Below are 22,472 nucleotides of genomic sequence, written 5' to 3' on the forward strand. Positions count from 1 at the left end.
TGTGCGCCCTTAGTCCATGTTACCAATTCGGCTTGCCTTTTGAGGGGTAATGTGCTAAGAGACACCAACAAAAATCATGCTGTCAAAGTCTAGTTCATAAACGACTAGAATGTATACTGCAGTTTTCAACTAATCTGTGGGAATGAAGTCTGCACTGCTCTTCGACACAATGGGGACCATTTCTTGAACATAGCAGTTCACAGGAGCACATTAATGAACCGATACCTTGAGTGCTGCCTCTCTATTACACCAAACTATCACATATGGAGCAGTTAAAACATTTATGTACTTCTTTCTAGATCAGATTCACCCACTCCACCCAAACGGTGGTGGAGCAGTGTGATATATTCACAATTTATGGCAACAGCTTCCAAATACATACTTTGCTGAGCGATTTGGGATTCAGAACTCAAACACATGGTGATTATGAGCTTTCAATTTTCTGGCTTTGATATTATACTTCTTTCAATATATCCTCTACCTCCACTCATGGACTCATCCCAAACCTCATTCTTCTACTATGATCTTTAAAATAAACCTTTCTAAACTCTTCCCACTTCTTTCCCGCCAGGCTCACCCCATACCTCATTTGACTACCGTGATCTCCCAAAACAACCCTTTCTAAATTCTTCTCTCATTTATCCCTCATTTTGACTCATCCCAAACTCATTTTACTATGGTCTACCTAATCACTTTCTAGAGACTCTTCCCTCCTTTATCTCTCATTTCACTAATCCAAAAGCACATATTGCAACTATGATCTCCCAAATAACACGTTCTAGACTCTTGCCTATTCTATCTCTCCATTATAGTAGTCAATCCAACTAACAGACTCACATGTCCGCCACTCAAATACTCATATTTCCCTATACTAATCCACCGTTAATCCTTTTGGGTTCCAAAGTAGCATGCTACTCACTGAAAAACGCCTCAGCGCCTCGTCAGGGATATGGAGTGTTATATAAATACAATTAGAACATTGGAATGTTGGGAGCTCCATTGCAGACAATGGAGTGCTCCCTGCTTCTGCGGGCTGGTAAAGGCCCGCAGAGCAACATTTCAATGTTCTACAAAGGCTTCCCGAAGCTCGAGGGGATTTATATCCCCCTCGAGCTTCGAGAACCCTTTGTTTAATTTGTTAGAACATTCTGCCCTCTAGTGGCAGAATGTTCTAATAGCCTTATAGCCCTTCGTAGCAGGGCTATACCTGCTATTAAAGTCCCGCTGTCTCGTTAAAGTCCCTAGCCTTCGGCTCGGGCCTTTAACGATTCAGCGGGCCTTTAATAGCCGGTAAAGGCCGCTACGGCGGGCTATAAGGCTATATTACAAAGCCAAAGACAGTGATATCATAGTAAATGTTTCTGTTCATTCACTCCACAACAGAGTCCAACACAACACCACCCGCTATAATAAAGATTTATGAACTCACGCGGTGGACGTAGATTTCTCGGCAAAGGTTACAAAAGCCATTCCCAGGAGTTTACTGTGCACGGTCTCCATCTCTTTTAGATACTCCTGCTGCAGTAGGTCCTTCTTAACAGTGTAGTATTCAATAGCTTCCACCTTTGGGAACAAAACATCATGGTAAACAGATGCTGAAAGTTTTTGAAACAAATTTCAATTGGCATTTCAGATATAACAGTGTTAAAACATTGCCCATTACCCCGACCCAGGTCTCCTATATACAGGTCATTATGCTTCACACAGCATCGACTATGTGTTATTGTAACTACCCATAACAGTGACAATATCCATCCGGCTTGGAGCATCCTCCATTGTAAACACCTGTGTGGGGAGGCGAGGATGAACTAAGCTATGTGTATGTGAGATAAGTCTGACTAGTACTGTGTGAGGCTAGGGTCATACGTGTGCGACCCAGAAGACGTTGGGATGCACTTGATCACTAGTACCACTGCTATTGGTGCCAGGGCAGCCACTCTAATGAGTTATATCAACATCATTAAAAGCTTTAGTCGGTTACAAAATTCAACAAAAACAAAGAAGAGATAAATAAACAAACTACAGTTACATATAACTAATAAAAAGTCCCCAAAATACAGGGAAATCATGCATACACTCAAATCACATCATCATTAATTCATATACTAGTTATATCATCATTTTTATCACATTGGAGAGTTTAACTGTTAACTCATCCCAAGCTCCAGTTATTGGGAATTTCCTAGGACCCATGGTTTCATCTCTATGTATCACCACCTTCTACCTGGTCATAAATTGTGCAACAGCATTGCACAACAGGTTTACCGGAGGGCCTGTATCACAGCAGATACAGCGACTCATGTTCTACGGGACTCTTGCGGTCTCGAGGATCCAAAGATTCTGGATAAGGAAACCTCACCCACTCTGTTGTGGCATGATTCATCATAGGTAACCTTACCCCATCCTGGCTAGCAGCTACTACCAAGGGGAGGAAGGGCTGTGCTCAACCTTCTATTGGAGCTCTTAATAAAACAGCCCTCGATAATCATAGGGTTCTACATATCTAAATTTACCCCGGATGTAAACCAAATAATTGTATTCATGGTAGGCCAGATAAGGTTAAAAAATACCCACCAGGTGGCACTGTAAGAACAATTAATCTAGCATCCATGTTGTGCCATGTTTCGGCCCATGTTATGCCCGGTGGTCACTTGTGCGCTAAGGCAGAGGAGGGTCTCCCCACTGCCTTGAAGCAGTAAAAGAAAGGAAAAAATAAAATGATAACCATGTTATTATCATTTTATTATGTCCTCCTCATGCGTCTGCTTTGCATGATGGGGCGGGGCTGATGGGCGGGTCGAGGAATTGTAGCACCCTCCTAAGTGCGCAATGACGCTTTGGCCGGCCTTCCTGGGCCGGCAAAACATTTGTGCGCACTTTCCCTGTTCTCCGTGAAGGCTGCATTACAGCCTGCATGGAGAACATGCACTGTTGTACATCTATCTAGGACCCTAATTCGATATTTCCGATTCATGCCCTTATGTGGTTATAACAAATAATATCCTTATGAAGGCATAAGAATCATATCCATATTTAGTAATAGCCCATGCAGTCCAAAACACGGCAAGGCTACTCACTTAGACTCCAAGAAAGCACAACGCGTTCTTTAAACAAACCAAGCCTCCAGCAGCCCGGGAAAACCCACTGCTTCTGTTTTGATTTGCACAAGAACTCCTAGAGTCCAGAAAGAACCTTTCGTCAAACCCGGCACCTTTCAGGTATAAATATACCAACGTTGCCTTAAGCAAACACACGATGGTTGGGAGCAGAGTGACGTTCTACTTGCCCGGGAGCCCAGCTGTTATGAGAGCCGAAGGAAACCGCCCCTCCCCTTGACGCACTGAGAGAGACGCTGCCTTTTTCTCCAGCCGAGAAAATTCAGCTCTGGTGTCCCAAGTCACCCTCGCGGGTTGCTGGGAGATCGAGTACTGAGAAGCGAGATACAAGACCTCCTTCATTCTATAACCAAGGTACGGAGCTGGTTAAAACCTTAGAGAGAATTCTTGATTCCGATACTTGGCAAAAACGTAACTTAACTTAAAACTGCAAACTTACTTACTCCTTCCCACGTATTAGGCTTAGGTCAGGTACACCGGGGTAGGCGTATTTAGAAGCACCAGTTGAGTTCGTAGTCAATGTTTTTATGTATGTATATATTTTATCCATTTTAAAGTATCATATGGCTAAGAAACCATATCAATGCTTTTACAGTATTATTTCATAATACTACTTTTACTGTACGCACTTTACTTTATAATAAGTATTGCAATTGTGGCAATTCATTTCTCTTGCATGAGAAAGAAGACTGCTCAATAAAATGACACTTTTTTATTGAAAACGCCCGTCTCTCTATTTCTCTGCACTCTGGTGGAACTAAGAATGCACGATTGACTGAGTGAAATAGCTGTCTATTGTTTTCACACGACTCTAGAGATACACTCTTTATTCTGGGGGAGCAAAGTTGTCATGTTTATGCGGTTGTCATAAACTAATCCCTTCTTGTCTAAATCAGGACGGTTAACCCTTTCCTGAACATTCGAGAAAGTTTCTAGTGACCTCTGAGCTAGCTGGCAAAACTAATTAAGTCTAACAGTCAGTAGAGACCTAGATGACCTCAGTCCTACGTCTACACTGCTGTTTATGTTATTCCAATGCGCAGAGCCTATTGGAATATAGGAACTACACTACAGCACAGGCCCTCAGTCCCTGGCTGAGCATAGAACCACGGCGCTCAGACCAATCACAACGGGAGCCTGGCTACCTGCTTACTGTTTCATTCCCCACACGAGGAAAGACGATGGAGAGAAGCATCGGTAAGGTATGTTTTTTTCTTCTTTTTTTTTTAAATATTCCCCCCGCAACCCCCTCCCCCCTCTACTAATCCATACCAGCATACCGGCTGCTACTGGTTGTGCCTCTCAGGGCTAATGGCCTACTTGAGGGCCAAGTGTTATCCCTATCTGATCTGTACACATTCATCCAGTCAAAATTAAAAAGGTCAAACATAAGGTCTCGAAGGTTGTTTTTCTCATAATATAGAATCCCAGAAAAGAAACGGAGGTTATACAGATGGTGCCGTTTATTGCACCGCAATGATCAGTAGCAGGGATCTCAAAGCGAAACACTGCAAACATGAAAGCGTGACTGGAAGACTTCTGTACCCTGGTATAATCTATCCTACGACTCACCTTACTTATGGGCTAGACAATCATCATGGTCAGGGGGAGCGGTACTCTCTGTAGTTGCACACTTTAATAAGTGAGAAAGTCAGAAATGACTGTAGCTGGTATTTCAAATAGTATGCCAAACTTCCCTATAGACAGCCCTAGCAGGTAGTTCTCAAATGCAACTGTTGTGGTGTCAGCCTGGACTTCCTCTTATCGGTTGGACCTCGTGTGCAACAAAGAAGCCTTGCGAATATAATAATTTAATTGTGACAATGATGTCATGCAAGTTCAGGTGTTTTATCTCTTGGTAATCACTTGCCTAACCACCACCTCATTGTGTTGCATTTATACACTGACGTGTGTGGTGAATAAAGAATCACAATCAATCGTCTCTCATTAGTTATGCATCAAGAGATTCCATACTTAACATGCAACTTGACTCATGGCCAACAATCCGCTATTTGGTTCTGAATTCCTTCCATCATGCCTATTCAGATGACAATTGTTACAGTGTGCAGTCACAATCACTGCCCGAGCAGGCCTCTTAATTCATCGCAATAGTGTGTTTCGCTAATATTAGGAGATCAGAAAACCTAGTTTTAGCCTTGCCTACTCTGGGGCGAGTGGCCAAGCTGAATACACAGTTCTCCCTGGTGATGTAAAGACACCTTCCAGCAATTCTCTCAATATATTTTCTTTCAACCCTCCAGAATTGTTCTACTATGGGGCAATCTCTTATAATGTGGATAAAGTCCATATGTTCAGCATGGCAGCGGGACTGGTTAACTATGCTGCGCTGTACACTTTACTAAGTGTTTTGGAGTTAATTAGGTCCTGTGTCAAGCTGGTTATATTGAATACATTGGAGTCTTGAATTTCAGGACACCTTCTGGGGGTATTCTAATACCTTGTCCAATTCCTTTTTGTGGAGCGGTCTGCCAAGATCAAGATCCGACTTGTCCTTTAACTTGTCATGGGGAGCTCCTCCAGTACTCAAGGGGACATTGTATAGCCAGGTAATGTTCTCCTTCCACAGCCCATGGTAAAGATGTCCTGTATGCATTAATGGCTCAGAGTCTGAAATCCCCTGTGAGTGCATACCCACAGTCAAGGCTCTATGCCTCAAGAACTGACTAGGGGAAGTCCACCCCTCCTTCAAAGAGTCAAGTGCTGTTGGCGCTCCTTTTTTGAATCTGGTCCACCAATGGGTCTTAGCGCACTTGTCCCCACAACCCCCGTTCTTGGCTACTCCGAAGCCTCATTTGTGTCGCTATACTGCTCAGATGGACTTTGGGTGTGTAAAGTACCCTGTCCTGCGTTATCTTCAGTGCCCACTGCGACAATGGAGTGCCACTAATTCCAGTCGCGCCAAGGAGCCCAGTGATTGAACAGTAGGAAGCATCTGTCCCTGCAATAAAAATCCATGGTTTGCTTGCAGCTCTCCAATGAGTTAATGTACGTTTTGTCTTCCCAGTCACCCAGTAATCCACTGGGTCTTAGCTGTGTGTAACACGGCTCAACTTCTGGAACTCCCAGGACCCCAAGAGCAACTGGAAGTTTCAGATTCCCCAGTGCGAATCTGCGTCTCCCTATATTCCAAGAGTGGTAATTTAACAGGGTGCTTCTGATGAAAACCAGTGGCAGATTAGCAAAATGATAGAGAAGCATCACCATTTTGGTTAGGGTGGTCCTTGCAGCAATGGGGAGTGTCAGGGAATTCCAAGAGGCTCTTTGCCATCTCTGAGCCCTAAAGGAAGTCCTAAACTAGCATCTAACAGGTATGCTTCAGAGCTATCTAAAAGTGGTACTCTCCCATCTCAACTTCTCTGTCGAGATGCATCCAGACCCAGTGGATAGAAACAGGACTTTGTCCAGTCAACAGGTGCAGACAGTAATTAACACAGAGAAAACGAAGATATGAGACTGATACTTGGGTTTCAGGCGATCTGAGTTGACGGTGCTAAGGATTCAAAAGACAAATGATTGATGGATGGAATGCAGAAAAAAATCAAAACATTCACCCCCAGTCAAGAGATCTGGGTTAAATCCATCATTCTTATGCACACCATGCCACCCCAGTTTAGACCTGGCCACACGCTAATCAGTCTTGCCCCTGTGCCTCATGGGAACAGTCCAGTCCGAACTGCCAAGCCAGGTCCTCCCTGGACCAGAAACAAGCATCCTAGGACCAGTTTTGTGGTTTAACCCCTCGTCAGCCAGGATAGCTTGAATCCAGTGGCACGGTGAGCCCGAGACCAACATGTGGGCATACCCGGCGCACTTAGGGCGAGAAAGAAAAAGATACACAATTATTAGATGGAATGCAGAACACATCAAAACATTCACCCCCATTAAAGAGATCTGGGTTAAATCCATCATTCTAAGGATTACCAGCAATGTGGGTTACAAGAAATATGGGTTACTTCAAATAGGGATTGATATGATGTGGATTTTTGGGATAAAACAAAATGTGGTTACATAAGTTATAGGGTAAAAGACTGCTTACATGAGACATGGGTTATAGGAAATAAAGGTTACAGGTCATATGGGCCACAGACAGAGGTCATAGAAGTTACAGGAAATATGAGGTCAAGGAGATACATGGTACAGCAGAAATGGGCAATATTTCGTGCGAAATATATGGGGTACAGGAGATACAGGTTATAAGGAATGTGTGATACAGAAGAGATGGGGCACTGGCATGGGGGATTACAGACTGTGTGGGTTGTATGAGGCATGGGTTACAGGAGATCTGGGCTAGATGAGACACCAGGGACAGAAAATATGGGATACAGGAGATACAGGGCACAGGTGATGTGTGTTGTAGACCTCTGGAAGGAAGATGTCATTCAGGCACAAAGACCACTATAGCATTGGAGTAAACCAGAGCAAACATACTAACAACTGTTTGAACACCTCCACATTTTAGGTCTTTTTGGGGACCTATGCCATTTTAAATTCTGACATTTTTGGTCTTTGTGCATCCTTTTAAGGATATCAATAAAAAATGTTTTATATGGTTTATCAATACATCTCTAAAAACACCTCTACACTTGTTGGCCCAAACATGTTCAATGTTTGAAAAGTTCTTCAATCTAAGTCTCACATTTTCCAAATGTCTATCCAATAATGTTGACATTTCAGATTTTATAAGTAGATTTGCACGGTAATGAAGGGTTTGGTGTGGTGACAACTGTTTTAGGGCCAGATGCACAAAGCCTTTCAGTGGTCGCAAAAGGCCAGATGCCTTTTCTTATGTGCAAACCAGTTACCGAATCATAATGTGGTTCTGTGACCCAATGCCAATTCTGTATTCGGAAGGGGCCTCTTTAGGACGTGCTTTCCAAATACCTAATCGCAGTTGTATGTATTAATGCTTTGCGACTGAATTCCAGTCGCAAAACATTATTATTTTACCACCTCCTGAAAGGAGGTGGTAAGCCATTCAAAACGGGAAGGGGGTCCCCAAGAATGGAGGCCTAACCGCTGCTGGGCTGAATAAGAACAAAACATTGCCAGTGGACCCATTGCTCAGGGAGATAACACTTTGCCTATTCAGGCATTTAGGTTTTGGTTTTCAGCAACAAATCCCTGTGTTTGTTGCTGGAAAACTCTGCAGAGCAAGTGCAGCAGGCCTGGTGCCCATTCAGCATATTCACAGCCATTACTGCAAGGGACATATCAGTGGTTTTAGAGATCCCTGCCAGGCAGGTAACTCTAAAGAGGGCAGGCAGGTGTTCGGCCAGGAAGAGGAGGCTTCTGCAGACATGGCGGGAAGGCCACCCACTAAGGCCTAGACTCTAACTAAGGCTTTAAGTTGTGGGGATCCAAAAGGTGAGACCTGAGATTTAAGCACCATATATAAGCCATCATCAAATTTCAACACCAGTCAGACCCAAACATCTAAAACAGACTTGTGGACCAGTTGAAACAGTCCATTGATTTTGAGAATTTTGAGCTCTGGGGTCCTTATCAGTGCACGGAGAGTTGAACATTGCAATGATGTTAATAAACGTTATATTTCTGGAAAGATTTTTTATGACCTCTTTTTAATACTGCTTTGGAGGCCCCTTCACCGACAATCTATTCTGGCAAGGTTCTGAAGGCCAACCTGGCTCTCTGCCCCTACTGTGTCCTTCACCTCATAGTGCCATCTGTCCTAGTATGATGGGTCTTGTTTACTTCCCCACAGACGCAACACATCACCAATGCACTGTATTAATCCTCAAGCCAGGGTTTGTTTATTTTTTGCAATATTTCTCCGCTTGAAAATATTTTCTTCATGTAGGAAGCCCATTCCACGAACCCTCAGAGGAGATGCAATGTGCACATTAATTTTTCACCCTGAAAAATGACTTACTCCTGAAGATGGGAAAAGACTTGCAAATCGTGAATGCCACAAATACTTGCGTATAGATGTTCATTAACTTTTTGATGGGAAGAAACTAAAGAACTTTCCTTTTCCACCGCTGATCAGAGATTTACTTCAACAGACACCTGCGTGATTGCCAGTTTTAAAGAGAAGGGGTTTGCCTCATAAGTCGCAAATCCCTTAGTATTGGGTGGAATGTCCAATATTCGTGATTGACCTAAAAATTGGAAGATACCCCTTTCCCACAAAAATGTATATATCACAGAGAACTAGAGGTCAAAATAGAGTTACTTATCTTGATCTTATCTTATGTAGATCTAAATAGTGATTAGAAAGAGCTATTTGTTTTAGTAATTAGACAAATGTACTGGTTCAAACATTGAACCAGATCTCATAAGAAACTAACAGCCAACACGTGTTTTGCCCCTTCCCGGTGTCCAGGCCTGGGGCTTTCTCAAGGCAGCAGGGAAGGCAAACGTGTTAAAGTTTTATTTGGTATTATTTTGTGCCATGTTCTTATTAACAAAATCTTGTGGCAGACGTGGATATTCAATACGGTCTCTGGAAACTAAAATCCAATGTGGTCCTGGTTGGTAGAGTCAAAACTCTGCTGACCAAGATCACACTGGACTCTAGTCCACAGTTCATCCATGGAAGGGAAAAGTATCACTAGACATTGGGGGGCAATGCCCTCCACCATTGTTTGTGTCCCATGCCTTGAGGCATAGTTTTGCTACCCAAGGGCTTTGATACTCGAGTAGGAATCCAAACTACTGGCCATTTTGTTGAAGGTCTTTCCCTTCCCTGGGGTGGTGATGGGGGCTATGTTGCCTCTTCCAACACCAACTGGCCCCTTTTCTCCTTCACTGGGGGATAACTGGGCCTCAGCACTCCAAATCGGCTCTACCATGGAAAGGAAATGGTCCACTCGATGTCAGGGAAAAACTGTGATTTCCGGTTGTGCTGCTTCCAAATGAATTCCTGCTTGGGGCTCGCAGAAAGGCCATGCACCTCTCCCATCTCAAGGCCTCTCTCAATCGCAATTCTTTCCATGCACCCCAAGCACATCAGGCTGCCTCCCGGGCATGGAAGATGGTGGGAGAAGATCTGCTGGTCCTTCCAAATGGATTTCTGCTGATAAACTGTGGCAGTGCCTGTCACAGGTATTCTGTTAAGATGTTCACCTTTAAAGGGCTTCAATCTTGTTGTACCATAAAAATCAGATGCCACTTGCAAACCCAAAAATTCACAAAAGTGATGGCTGCAAAAATTAGGGGGCATGTAATTTGCAGCAGATTACGTTTTTCACATCCAGGAAGAAGAAGAATCTCACAATATTTGCACATGAATGTACTCATTACTGGGTGTGCAAAAGGGAATTTTGCTCCTGTAATTTTCTTCAGGTATTTCCTACTGCAAACTGTAACTGCAAACTCCTTTGCTCTATGAAATTTGTGCTCGTATTGTAATCCCCTTGTGAGCCCCAATGAGAAGGTGCATCTATAAAGTGTTTTACGCCCCAATCATTATCAGGACCCAAGTAAACATTTATTTGTACCCCTCTAGCTTGGACAACGAGAACAGTATGTCCTCAGTACTTGATCTGTAAAATTAAAGATGTGGAGATTATGTCTGAGCATGCAGTGCATGGATTCCCTTTGTGATCTCTCTTTACCAATTAAAATAAACTATGGGAATGCTGCAAATTTCCCTGAACAGTCATGCTTTTAGGAGTCTATATGTGCCACCCCTGAAAAGATATGTACTTTGGAATCACAATCCAAAAGCAAGAATGAATCCTTTTTTATGGGTACAGAGAGGTTCCCCTTTCCGATGCTTCCTCTCTCCCACCTGCTTACTGTCTGACGCGCTACTTACCATCTTTGCCTCTTTTGTTTGCCTTGAATAGTGGCAGGCTCTCCATGGTGCATAGTCACTCTAAGGAAAGATTCTAGGGTAGAAGGATATGTAGCAATGGCCTCCTTTTTTAGTGGTCAACCTATCAAACTATTTCCTGCTTGGGCATGACAGTAAGATAGCCAGTACCCACTTCCCTATACACAAGTTAGACTTGAAGCTGGTCATGACCAGAGAGGTTGACTACTTCAGTTCTGGGTTTTGCATTGGCATTCTGTCACTTATAATTAATAATTTGTGAGGGAAACAAAGTACAAGAATGGACCGCGTGAACCATGAATATTGGAACAATAGACATTTGACATGAGGCATCTTGAGAGCTTTGACTGATCTATACTGTTGTAGTCTAATTGTTTTTTTTTCTATTGTTGCATATGTAATTACATTTCAGTTAGTTCTGTTCTAAAAGCAACAGAAACATAATTGTTCCCACTCCAGCAGTCACTTGCGAATGACTTCCTATGCTACACCTTTTCCTGAATGCGCCAGGACAACTGTACAATATTGTAATCCTGTTTTTCTTTGTTGTCAGCCTACAGAGCAGGACTGAAATGTTAATTACGTTCTTGATGCTGGAATTGCCTTTTTTACGCATATTGTAAGCTGCAGTATTATTTATATTGCAGAAATAATCAGTATAGTTTTACTGGTTTCTACTTACATGTTGGCAACAATCATCTAACCCATCTGTCATAAGCATAAACAGTGTGAGCTGCATTGCAATATCAAATCTGCACATTGCCACCATCATCCGGGCTATGACAGACTGTGGTGGACCATTTCTTAGCAAAGTTTGAAGGGAAGAATCATTTTGTACAAAGGGTGGCGCCTCTTCAGGCAGTACATACCTAGAAAGAGAACACGGTTTGGCATCAAGATGTATATCTTGTGCGAGAGTTCCACTGGTCACACACACAGATTAAAGAGTGTATACTGGCAGAGACTCCAGCATATATGTAGCTGGTTGCATTTTCAAATTAAGAACTAGAGAGAAGACTTTGTGGGATCTTCCTTACTTTCTACTTCGCAAAGTTATAACCTTCATATAGACAATTTCTATTCAGCTATTTAGCTGTTTAGCAAACTGCACACAATTGGACGTATGGTGTGTGGGACCATTTGAAGCAACAGCAAAGGATTCTTTTAGGAGATATTTTTTTAAAAGCTTCTAAAAGGACATTGCACTGTGTTATGTTGCAATGAACTGCTCAATATGAAACTGTGTGACAAACAGGAAGTGCACTCATGGTGAGAGAACTTATCCTGTTATCTCCTGGGGGCAGCTGGACGAAGTGCATGAGCCCAACTGTTATGTTATGTTATGTTATGTTAAACTGTATTTTGTATAGCGTACGGCTACTCAGAGAGTGTCCCGACGCTTTAATTATGTATACTTGTTTATTACAAGTACATGAGTGGAATAAATAGAGCTAACGAGGTGTTTCAACCGTATTATTTGGCACTTAAAACCTGCGTTTAATACAAGAAGTTGGCTGTTCACCTGTTTCGTTGGGCAAAATACAATACAAGAGCTGTTGATTGTCAAATACAACTGGACGTTGTATCTTTTACTCAACTTATGAATAGGCCACTATCAATCTAATTGCTGTAGAAGCAGTAGCTTCAACTTCATCTATTGAGGAGGACATGGCAAAACTGAGGGTTCAAAACATAGATGAATGCATTTCAGTGACAGAGACATATCAAAAGAGCAACATCTCCACTCCGCAGGGAAGGAGACAGGAGAGTCGGCACTACTTTCCACGTGCCCTTCTAAGCCAGACCTGTGCATTCTGTTTTGCTTCACTCCGTACAACACAAAGGTGAAGTTAAGAAAAATGTACTCAAGTTGCACAGGTGTTGCTAGTAGTATTGGATTTTAAATGGATCTTCATGGATACATATCTTTCATAGATTCTTTTTTGACTTGCCTATGCTACTTTTGAAATAGTTCCCACTGAATCAGAAAGTTATGGAAAACAATTTCACCAAAAGAATTAGCATAATTTAGAACTATTTTTCTTTACTGATTTCAGGAAGCGAGTTTGTAATGACTCAATGGGCATACAATGCTGACACAAGTGGCCGTCTTGCTAGTGTTGTTCTTAGTTAGGCTACAACCTTCTGTCAATGCTTTTTAGGTCATTGAAAAAAGTCTGCAGGATTTGTACCTCAATTTCAAATGTATTTATGCTCATATTTCTGAAGACTGGGTCCCAGAGATGTTCTTTCACAACCACTAACATTTTATAATGCTGTAGAAGGAGTTGAGTGTTGGTTGGTCAGGAGCCTTATTCCACCACAAGGAGGAAACACAAGCAGAGTAATTGCTCTAAAAGCAAAAAGTAAACAAATCCTCATGACCCTGTCCAGGCTGCCACGGGGAGGCGTTAGTGAGGATTCACCTGCCTACTCACAGAATGTTGCACCGTTCTCCAGCTAAAAAAAGGGATGAATCAATAGTTCAGGGAAAGGGTGACACAGGCCAAGTCAATATTTCTGTTGAATCTCTATATGCTCATTCTGCAGTGAAACACAGACCTAGTTGTGGACTTAGGGCCTGATTTAGAGTTTGAAGGACATGTACGCCTTCACAAACCTGATGGATATCCTTTCCGTTTTATTACAAATGTATTATATCCTAATGCACTTGTAATAAGGCGTCCGGGATATCAGTAACGTTTGTGACAGAGTATCCGTCTGCCAAACCCTAACCTAGACCTTAAACTCGAGCAATGGCCTTCAAAGTTTAGCCTAAACTATACAAGAAATTGATAAATGGAATGCTTGAAATTATCTCAGCCACAGGTAACCACTTGGGGCCACTCCGACACCAATGGTTATTTTGCACACCATGCCACAACAGTTTCGACCCAGCCATTTGGAACTCAGTCTTGACCCTGCTCCAATGGGAACAGCCAGTCCGAATTGCCAGGCCCTCCTTGAACTGGAACACAAGCAACGCAAGACCGTTTCACCCTAGTTAGAAATCAGCAGCCAGGTACAGCTTGGTTCCAGTGACACAGCGTTCATGGGACTCACACTGGGCATACCCATCCCACTTTGGGCGTGTTGTTGCAATTCAAATTTCAGCCATCATGAAATCCAGGTGACTTGACAATTATATCGCCAGTGGTGTAGACCTGGCTCCTCCTAGATACAAATAACTTAAACATGGGAGAAACTATAGGAAAAGTGGTGGCACTATACTAATTTTCCCTGAAGATCTTAAATCAAATCTTATGATAGCCCACACAGCTCAAAGGTGTCTCTCTGTTTAGTTGTTTGCAACAGTTAAGTAATTTGATTACTATAGGCTTTTATTCTTCTATATCTACATTAGAGAAATGTTGGATACTTATTTTAAATGGTTAGAGGATTTTCTGTTGAACTGTCCTTTCCAATTTGATGGTCTAATAATTTTGGGAGGATTTCATTTATGGGCTGGTGATTTGCTGTTACGCCAATGCAAGATGTTGACCCAGATTACGGAATCCTTCGACCTAAAGCAGGGCATAATCAGGCCAACTTACTTCGCTGGCCATGCAATTGATTAAATCTTGTGCCTTTCAGATAGCCCTATTGCAAGTGAAAAGAACAAACAAAACCTGTGACCGCTGAAGACCATAATGACCTCTATACTGAGTTTATGCAGTCACAGTTTTCATCTTTTCCTGTCCGGTCTAAATAGGCCCACTTTCAAACATGGGTTACTATTTTCATTGCGAGACTTGTGGAATGCAGGTTGTCAAGAGATTTGCTGCTGGCTACAATTTCAGAATTTTATGTCAAATAAATATAAGAAAACACACACACTTTGGCAGTCGCAGGGCAATCGGGGTAAGAAACAGTGGTGTTAGCCACACAACCCTGGACTCCTCAGAGTAACCCAGAATAACAGGATTTGCTGGGTGAAGACCAGCCCAGATCCAAATACTGCAGCCATCACCCCATAGAGGAAATTGTTTTAAAGACCTGTTCTCTGTCCACAGACCCTGTGTTCAAGCCTGGAGAAGAGGGGGGTCAGAAGAACATCCACTGGAGGGAATATGAGGAGAACTGTCCTGAGAGCAATTTTCACCTCTGCCCGAAAGACTTGTTCCAAGAGAGCCTCGTTATTTGGCTCCTGTGAACAGAAGAACCATTGGTCTGCTGTGGAAGACTAAAGCTCACAGTGGAACCAGACCCCTGAACGTGGACATGCCTAAAAGCTCAAAGCTCCTGGGACAGAAGATGCTTGCTGCTCAATGGAGAGGCTCCCAATTTAAAGGCGATCCACTGGCAGGACTTTGAGACATTTGGTCTAGCTTGTAGCGAACCACAAACATCTATCTTGAAGTGCAATGGGGTTGTCAGTTCAATGATTCTTTCTTCGGCAATAAAATGTCATAAAATGTACATGAAAGCCACATAAAACCCATGAGGAATGAAGCAAGTATGCAATAAAAACAGAGTTATAAACTAAAGAAGATAAAAAGCAACCTAACCTAAAAAAGTAATCTTACAAATTGATTTGATAGTCGCCCTACATACATGTCATCACATCTCTAATTCCAACACATTGTTGAATATACCTGCAGACAGAAATACAGACCAAAATGGTAGCAAGTTTTTGTAAAAATAAGAAAGCAGATCTATAAAATATAAATTTGGCAGCACACAACAATGCGAGTCGGAACAGTCTAGTAGGCTCCTTATAGAAACTGCTAAATAAAATAAGGTTCATGGTGCTTTGTGCAGAACGGTTATCACAGGGGCGAGGAGGTAACAGCTAGTGCCATAGCCCCTTCTCTGGGAAGGTCAACAGAACATGCCCTATGCTGAAGCTAAACGTAGTAAGAAGGAATCAGTGATAGACATTTGAAACAGTATCAAGATATGGCTCAATTATACAGGCGGGCGAGATTGTTGTGTAAGTACACACCATAGATTTAGTTACGTTTTTCAGCAGGTCTTTGGAACAAAGGTTCCCTTGATTGGGTTTAAGAACATTTCAGGAATCCCAATCAATTCAAATCATTCTTTTAGATATTTAAACCAAATGATACGATAGGTGAGCTGCAGAGCTAGACAGTCCCCTATGATCTTGTGCATACATTTGGTTTCATCTTTAGAGCATATTGAGAGGCAAAGGACAAGTGGCCATAACTTGAAATAGTCGTCCAAGGTAGGTAACCCCTAAATGAGCGCAGCAAATTACATTTGAGGTGTTTCTAGGGACAGCAAGAAGTCTAAATAACAAGTAATTCTCAATTTGTTGTAAACAATTCTAATCTTGAAAAGTCCAAAATTCAGTCTCATAAATGGCAATTAAAATTAATTTACTTTTGGGGGGCGTGGCTAGCAGCATAGCATGGCGGCTGCGTAGCTGAAGAGCTCTTGGGGCACGAAGGCTCCTTTCATTAATCCGACAGTCAAATCCGGAAAAATCCCACCAGAAGAGGCAGAACCCGCAACCGGAGCACAGCCGGCATCTGTGGAGCTGATCCCGGTGTAAATCCGTCGTCGGAAACGGGTCCGGAAGCTGAGGAGTGAACAGGGGCCTCCTTCCATCGTTGCAGCACCGCCCTGGACTGACTGGGAGTCCGGGTGGAAGTGAGGGCAGGTCGGAGTGCGGACTCTGCAGCTGACCGGTCCAGAGGGGACTGAAAGTCGCGTCGTATATTTAGTGGCCCAAAGAGAGCAGACATTGCGGAGAAGAACCCACTACTTTTACCCTGGACGGCAAGGGTGACATCGGAGCGGAGTGGAGTAGGCGGAGCTGAGATACGGCCGCCGGAGGTGCGGACTGCTCCTGGCAAAGAGTGGCGACCTGCGCAGCCCGGGGAGAGGAACGCCGGATGAAAGCCACAGCCGGAGGGGAGGCGACAGCAGCGGCCTGAGGGGAACGTCGCGGGAAGGCTCACCGCGCCCGCATACACCGAGGTCCGGCGGCCAGCTGGGACTGTGGAGGAAGCTGTGACGGGCTGGAAATAGGACCGGAGGCAAAGGAGGGCAGCATCAGCGGCCGGCTGGGCCAACGGAGGCGGAAACAGAGAAATACCTGCCCTTCGGCGAGGGCTCTGGGTGAGCGAGGACCGGGACACAATAGATTGCTGCAATAGCGGGGGCGGGATTTGAAACTGCAGCGTTGCGGGAGAGCTGTGAGCTACATCATGCGCCCCGAGCTTGATTGCTGACGTCCTACATCTCTGGGCCAACGTGAATAAGGGCAATTACACACCGGATACATTTTGGATGACATGAGAATGTAACCAGACCGCGATCGTGACCCCACGTGCGTAGCGGTCGGCGACAAGAGCGCCTTACAGGGTAATACCGCCAAGGGACAGTGTAAGAAACTTGGACCCATAGAGAAGCAGGAACCACATGACTAGAGGTCCCCCCGCCCGGGCTGTGGTGGGTGGTCGAGTAGCCTGTGACGCCGGCTCGCTGAGTGGGTGACCGGAGGACTATGGTGTCATACTAGCCCTGGAACCAGTGGAAAGGCGACTGGAGCTTGATTGTAGACAACATCTGGTGAACAGGAGACGCAGAGGTTAGACACAAAAAAAGACCATAGGAGCACTCCTAGAACGGCCATCTTGGACCCGGGAACAACTCCTGGGGTACAGAAGTGCGTTGCAAGGTCCGGGGCTACTAAAATACTGCGCAACACTGCTACAGAGAGCCAACTGTAGCCACACTGTAACGCGGCCAACCTCCCCATGTTGGATTGATACCAGGGGCGCTACGCGCACAAGACCGAACTACGTCGCACTCCCAAGGCGAATCTTGCGGAAGGGCCGCACTTCGTAACCTCGACCAGGTGCAGTCGGACGTCATGGCGGGCAGAGGTTCAAAGAACGTGACAGGACAAGCAAGACTCGACAAACATGATTATGAGAAACACAACCAACCGACAAATGAAGACCGTACCTCCACTGGAAAGAGTCAAGACAATGTGACGCTAGAAGACATCATGAAAACCCTCTCCAGTGTCCAAACAACGGTAGGGACTATCTCCACTGACGTCAGTCTTCTGTGTGCAGACTTCCATAAAATGTCAGAGAGAGCAGCGCAGGTGGAGGTGGTGGCGAAGTCACTGGTGGAGGACACTTCGGAGTTACAGATCGCAATGGAACGCATGGAGGCGGTCACCAAACAAATACAAGCCAAGTTGAATGAACAAGAAGGGCGTTCCAGACGGAACAATGTTCGGATCCTAGGTATTCCGGAAACGGAAGGGAAAAGGGCAATGGACCTGTACGTGGAAGAACTCATTCAGACCAAACTACAGCCCAAAGGCCTCTCAAAATTTTTCTCGATAGAACGAGCACACAGGGTGCCCGGCAGAGCACCGAAGCCGGGCGCCGTGCCGCGACCAGTACTGGCCCGGTGTTTCAACTTTAGAGACAAAGATGCCATATTACAGGTGGCAAGAGTCTCACCACCCATTAAGCTTCAAAACTCCACGCTGGCCTTCTTCCCTGACTACACAGCGGAGGTGGCCCGGCGCCAGAAGACTTTCTTTGAGGTCAAAAAAGCACTGCGGGCAAAGGAACTGCCATACTCCATGCTGTTTCCAGCAAGATTACGTGTCGTTGCGGACGGGAAGACGTGGTTCTTCGACACGCCAGAGGTGGCGCAGGACTGGATAGATGGCTAGAGACCGGTGGAGGGCCCTCGCCGATCCCACAGAAAACATCGGAACCAACAGGCCGAGACAAGAGAGGATCCACAAATGGAGGAACCAGCGTCTCAGGAGAGGACACCAAAGGCAGGGTCAGAAGACGGCGGGCAACCACCCGACTCTTAGTCAGCCGCGACATCTCGGCATCCACGCCGCTCGTCTCGACGTCCAGAAATTATGCCTCCTGGGCTCACGGTTGGGTGAAGCTGAGTAAGTGGGCTGAGCCATTGGCGCTCCGAGACTTTTTACCCCCACGAGCAAGTAAGATGGTTTGGGTTGGGGTTAAGCACTCTGCGAAGTTGGGGGAGCGGGTGGTGTTATGTCCATGGAGCAGGGAAGCAGGGAGGAGGGAGGGGGGGTGTTTTAGTTTTAAGTTTAGTTTGGTTGGTTCTGGTTCAAGTATCACACGCTGTAACACACCATACTACGTCCTACATAGACGAAACCGCGAAGGGCAGCAGGCGCAGGTCACCGCATGTACTACGTCACCTAGACACACTACTAAAGCCACATCATGACTTCCCAATCCAACACAGCAACTGCTGAGGACATGGCGCACACCACGGCGGTGCCCCCCCCCCTTAAACTACTCACGTGGAATGTTAGAGGGTTGGGGGACAAAATAAAGAGGGGATTGGTCCTCCAGGCCATCACTCGCTATAGCCCCGCACCGGTTTTACTACAGGAGTCACATCTCACAGGGACAGCATGTCGTGCACTTGATAGGCGAGGCTACAAAATGGCGGCACACGCGGAGTTCACTGCAGGGTCACAGGGTACAGGCATCCTGGTGAAGAAAACCTCCCCCTTTATTGTCCTACAACACAAGGTGGATGATCAAGGCCGCTTCGCTGCAGTTCATGGGCAATGGGAGGGCAAACTTCTAAATGTGGTGTCCGTGTATGTTCCTCCAGCACTACACTCCATAGCACTGCCGGCACTGGGAGAGTTCCTTCTGAATCTCCCGTCTGGCGACAATTATAGGAGGGGACTTCAATGCCATTGCGGACCCAGCGATGGACTCATTTCCCGTTAGGATCCGTGCGTTGGGCTCGTCTGCCTTACCGGGTTTCATGGAGGCGTTGGGACTGACGGACGCCTGGCGCCATGTCCACCCCACAATGAAGCAGTACACATATTTGTCTCCGGTGCATAACAGCCTGTCCCGCATTGACTATTTTTTGTCCTGGGCGATGTAGTAGGAGACGTGGATACTATAGACATACTGCCAAGGGGCATTTCCGACCACTCCCAGGTGTTACTGTCCCTTTCCACAAAGGAGATGAAACGTGCCAGGATTTATCCCATGTATCCCAATTACCTCTTGGTCCCAAGATCAAGAAAGACCTTAAATCTACGACCAGGTACTATTTTGCAGAAAACACAGCGTCAGTGTCTTCCCCCACGGTTCTGTGGGAGGCGTATAAGACGGTCCTGCGGGGGCGAGCAATTGCAGCGGTCTTGGGACAAAAACACATGTATCGGCAAGAACTCTCAGAGCTGGAGCTAGCGCTCCAAGATGCCAACATGGCACACATGACTGATCCCACAACAGACACTGCACACACGCTGAAATTGCGCCAACAACGGTACCAAGACCACCTCAAATCACAAGTAGTTGATAGCATATCCAGCACAGAGCATAGGATCTATGACGTAGGGGACAAGGTGGGTAAGATGCTGGCCTGGCTGGACAAGAGAGGAGGGGGTAGCAGAGGGATATGACGACTACACACCCAGGAGAGACAGCTCCAGACACACCCGGAGGATATAGTACACACCCTGGCGAGGCACTTTCAGGAGGTTTACACTCTGGAACAGGAAGTCACTGCGCAGGAGGCAATGTCCTCCCTTACTGACATAGATATCACTACACTTCCGCCGGAGGCTGCACAGGAACTTGAGGCGGATCTGACAGGTGAAGAAATACAACGGGCAATCCAAGCAATTCAATCCGGGAAGGCACTGGGCCCCAATGAAATACCCATAGAATGGTATAAAGTCATGTCTGAAACCCTTAGTAAGCCTCTATTAGCGATGTATATGGAGAGTCTAGAGAGGGAGAACTCCCACTAGACTAGCGTACCGCAACGATTATGGCCATACCGAAACCAGGCAAACCGCCAGAGGAATGCTCCTCATATCGCCCCATATCCCTTCTCAACGCGGAAGCTAAAATTCTAGCGAAGCTACTAGCTACTAGACTGATAAATCATCTACAACTGTTGATCCACCTGGACCAATCGGGATTCATGCCCCATAGAAGCACGGCCCTAAATCTTCGGCGGGTACACGGTGTAGTGGCGCGAGCCCACTCCCTATTGGAAGCGGCAGTGATCGTTTAACCTGGATGCCAATATGGCGTTTGATCTTGTGGAATGGGAATATTTATTTGCGGTCCTGGCCCGTATGGGCTTCGGCCCTTAATACATCTCCTGGATCCGACTCCTCTATACTAATCCTGTTGCTCAGGTTACCGCCAATGGTCACATCTCACAGACATTCCCGCTGGCACGGGGAACTCGCCAGGGCTGCCCCCTGTCCCCCCTACTCTTTGCCTTGGGTTTGTAACCACTGGCAATATTGATTAGGACGACTCCGTTGCTAAGAGGAATTGGATGGGCGGAGGGCTGGAGGACCGTGTGTCCCTATATGCGGACGACATGTTAATTTATCTAACAAATCCCGAAAGGGGCATCCCAGCACTTTTAGCACTCTGTGACACACACGGGAAGACGTGGGGCTATACACTGAACTGGTCAAAGTCAGTGATTTATGTATTGAAAGGACCGGAGCCGGTGCTGGCGCCGGATGGCTCACTCACGCTGGCTTCGGGCTCCTTTAAGTACCTGGGCATTCACATCACCGATAACGCCCTAGACTTCTTCGATAAAAACCTGAGACCCCCACTGGACCGTCTCCGGACGGATGTGAAGCACTGGGCGACCTTATCACTGACACTCCTTGGGCGCGCAGCCCTATATAAGATGATGGCGCTCCAGAGATTTTTATACACGCTGGAAAACACACCGTACCAGATAGCACCACGTTATTTCAAACAAGTCAAGGCGCTGGTCTCCACCTTATTGTGGAGTAATGGCCCGGCGCGCATAGCGCATGATAAGCTGACCAAGGGCTGGTATGAGGGGGGCATCGCGTTGCCGTACATACAATTATATTATTGGGCAGCACAACCAAAAATTGTAAACCAATGGATACACACACCAAGAGATGACCCTGCATTTAGGATGGACTGGGCACAATTGGGAACAGAATGCATGCTCTCACCGCTGTATAATAAACAACAAATCACGCGATTGGTAGGACCCGTAAAACACACGACTACTTTATGGCACCTAGCGCAAGCAGAGCTGGGATGGAAGGGGAAAATCACCAAACTCACCCCTCTCTGGGACATGAAAACCCTGGGACGCCTGAGGCACAGCAAGGGATTTGCACAATGGGACAGTATAGGCATCTCCACAGTGGGGGATTTATGGGAGAAAGACACTGTGATCGCATTCGCCCAGCTACAACAACAATATGGACTGGGCCCGAACGAAACATATAGGTACATTCAAATCAGGCACGCGCTTTTGCAGGTGATACCGTTGTGTCCTGAGGTGCCAGACTCCTCACCTTTGGAAGACAGGCTACTCACCGACTATATACAACAGGGTGTGACCTCGCTCACATACAAGAAGTTGCTCCATAATCTGAAGGACCCCACACTGACACTACGGGAGAAGTGGGTGGGAGATGTGGGTGATATTGATGACACGGAGTGGAATGAGGCGCTAGCATCCCCGAAAGAAGTGGGTATCTCGGCAAAATTCAGATTAGT

The 22,472-nt window shown here is 45.6% G+C and overlaps 1 protein-coding gene across 1 annotated transcript in view; it reads right to left on the reverse strand.

The window, feature by feature from the left end:
- The window catches only part of LOC147706906 (mechanosensitive cation channel TMEM63A-like), a 239,408-nt gene that overhangs the window by 81,162 nt on the left and 135,774 nt on the right, over nucleotides 1-22,472 (reverse strand). Inside the window, exon 11 of the mRNA XM_086926166.1 lies at nucleotides 1,430-1,563. Coding sequence (XP_086782292.1) covers nucleotides 1,430-1,563 — 134 coding nt within the window. The remainder of the gene's footprint in view (nucleotides 1-1,429; nucleotides 1,564-22,472) is intronic.

Source organism: Lissotriton vulgaris, chromosome 6 (assembly GCF_964263255.1).
Source record: "Lissotriton vulgaris chromosome 6, aLisVul1.2, whole genome shotgun sequence".
Taxonomy (NCBI): Eukaryota; Metazoa; Chordata; class Amphibia; order Caudata; family Salamandridae; genus Lissotriton; species Lissotriton vulgaris.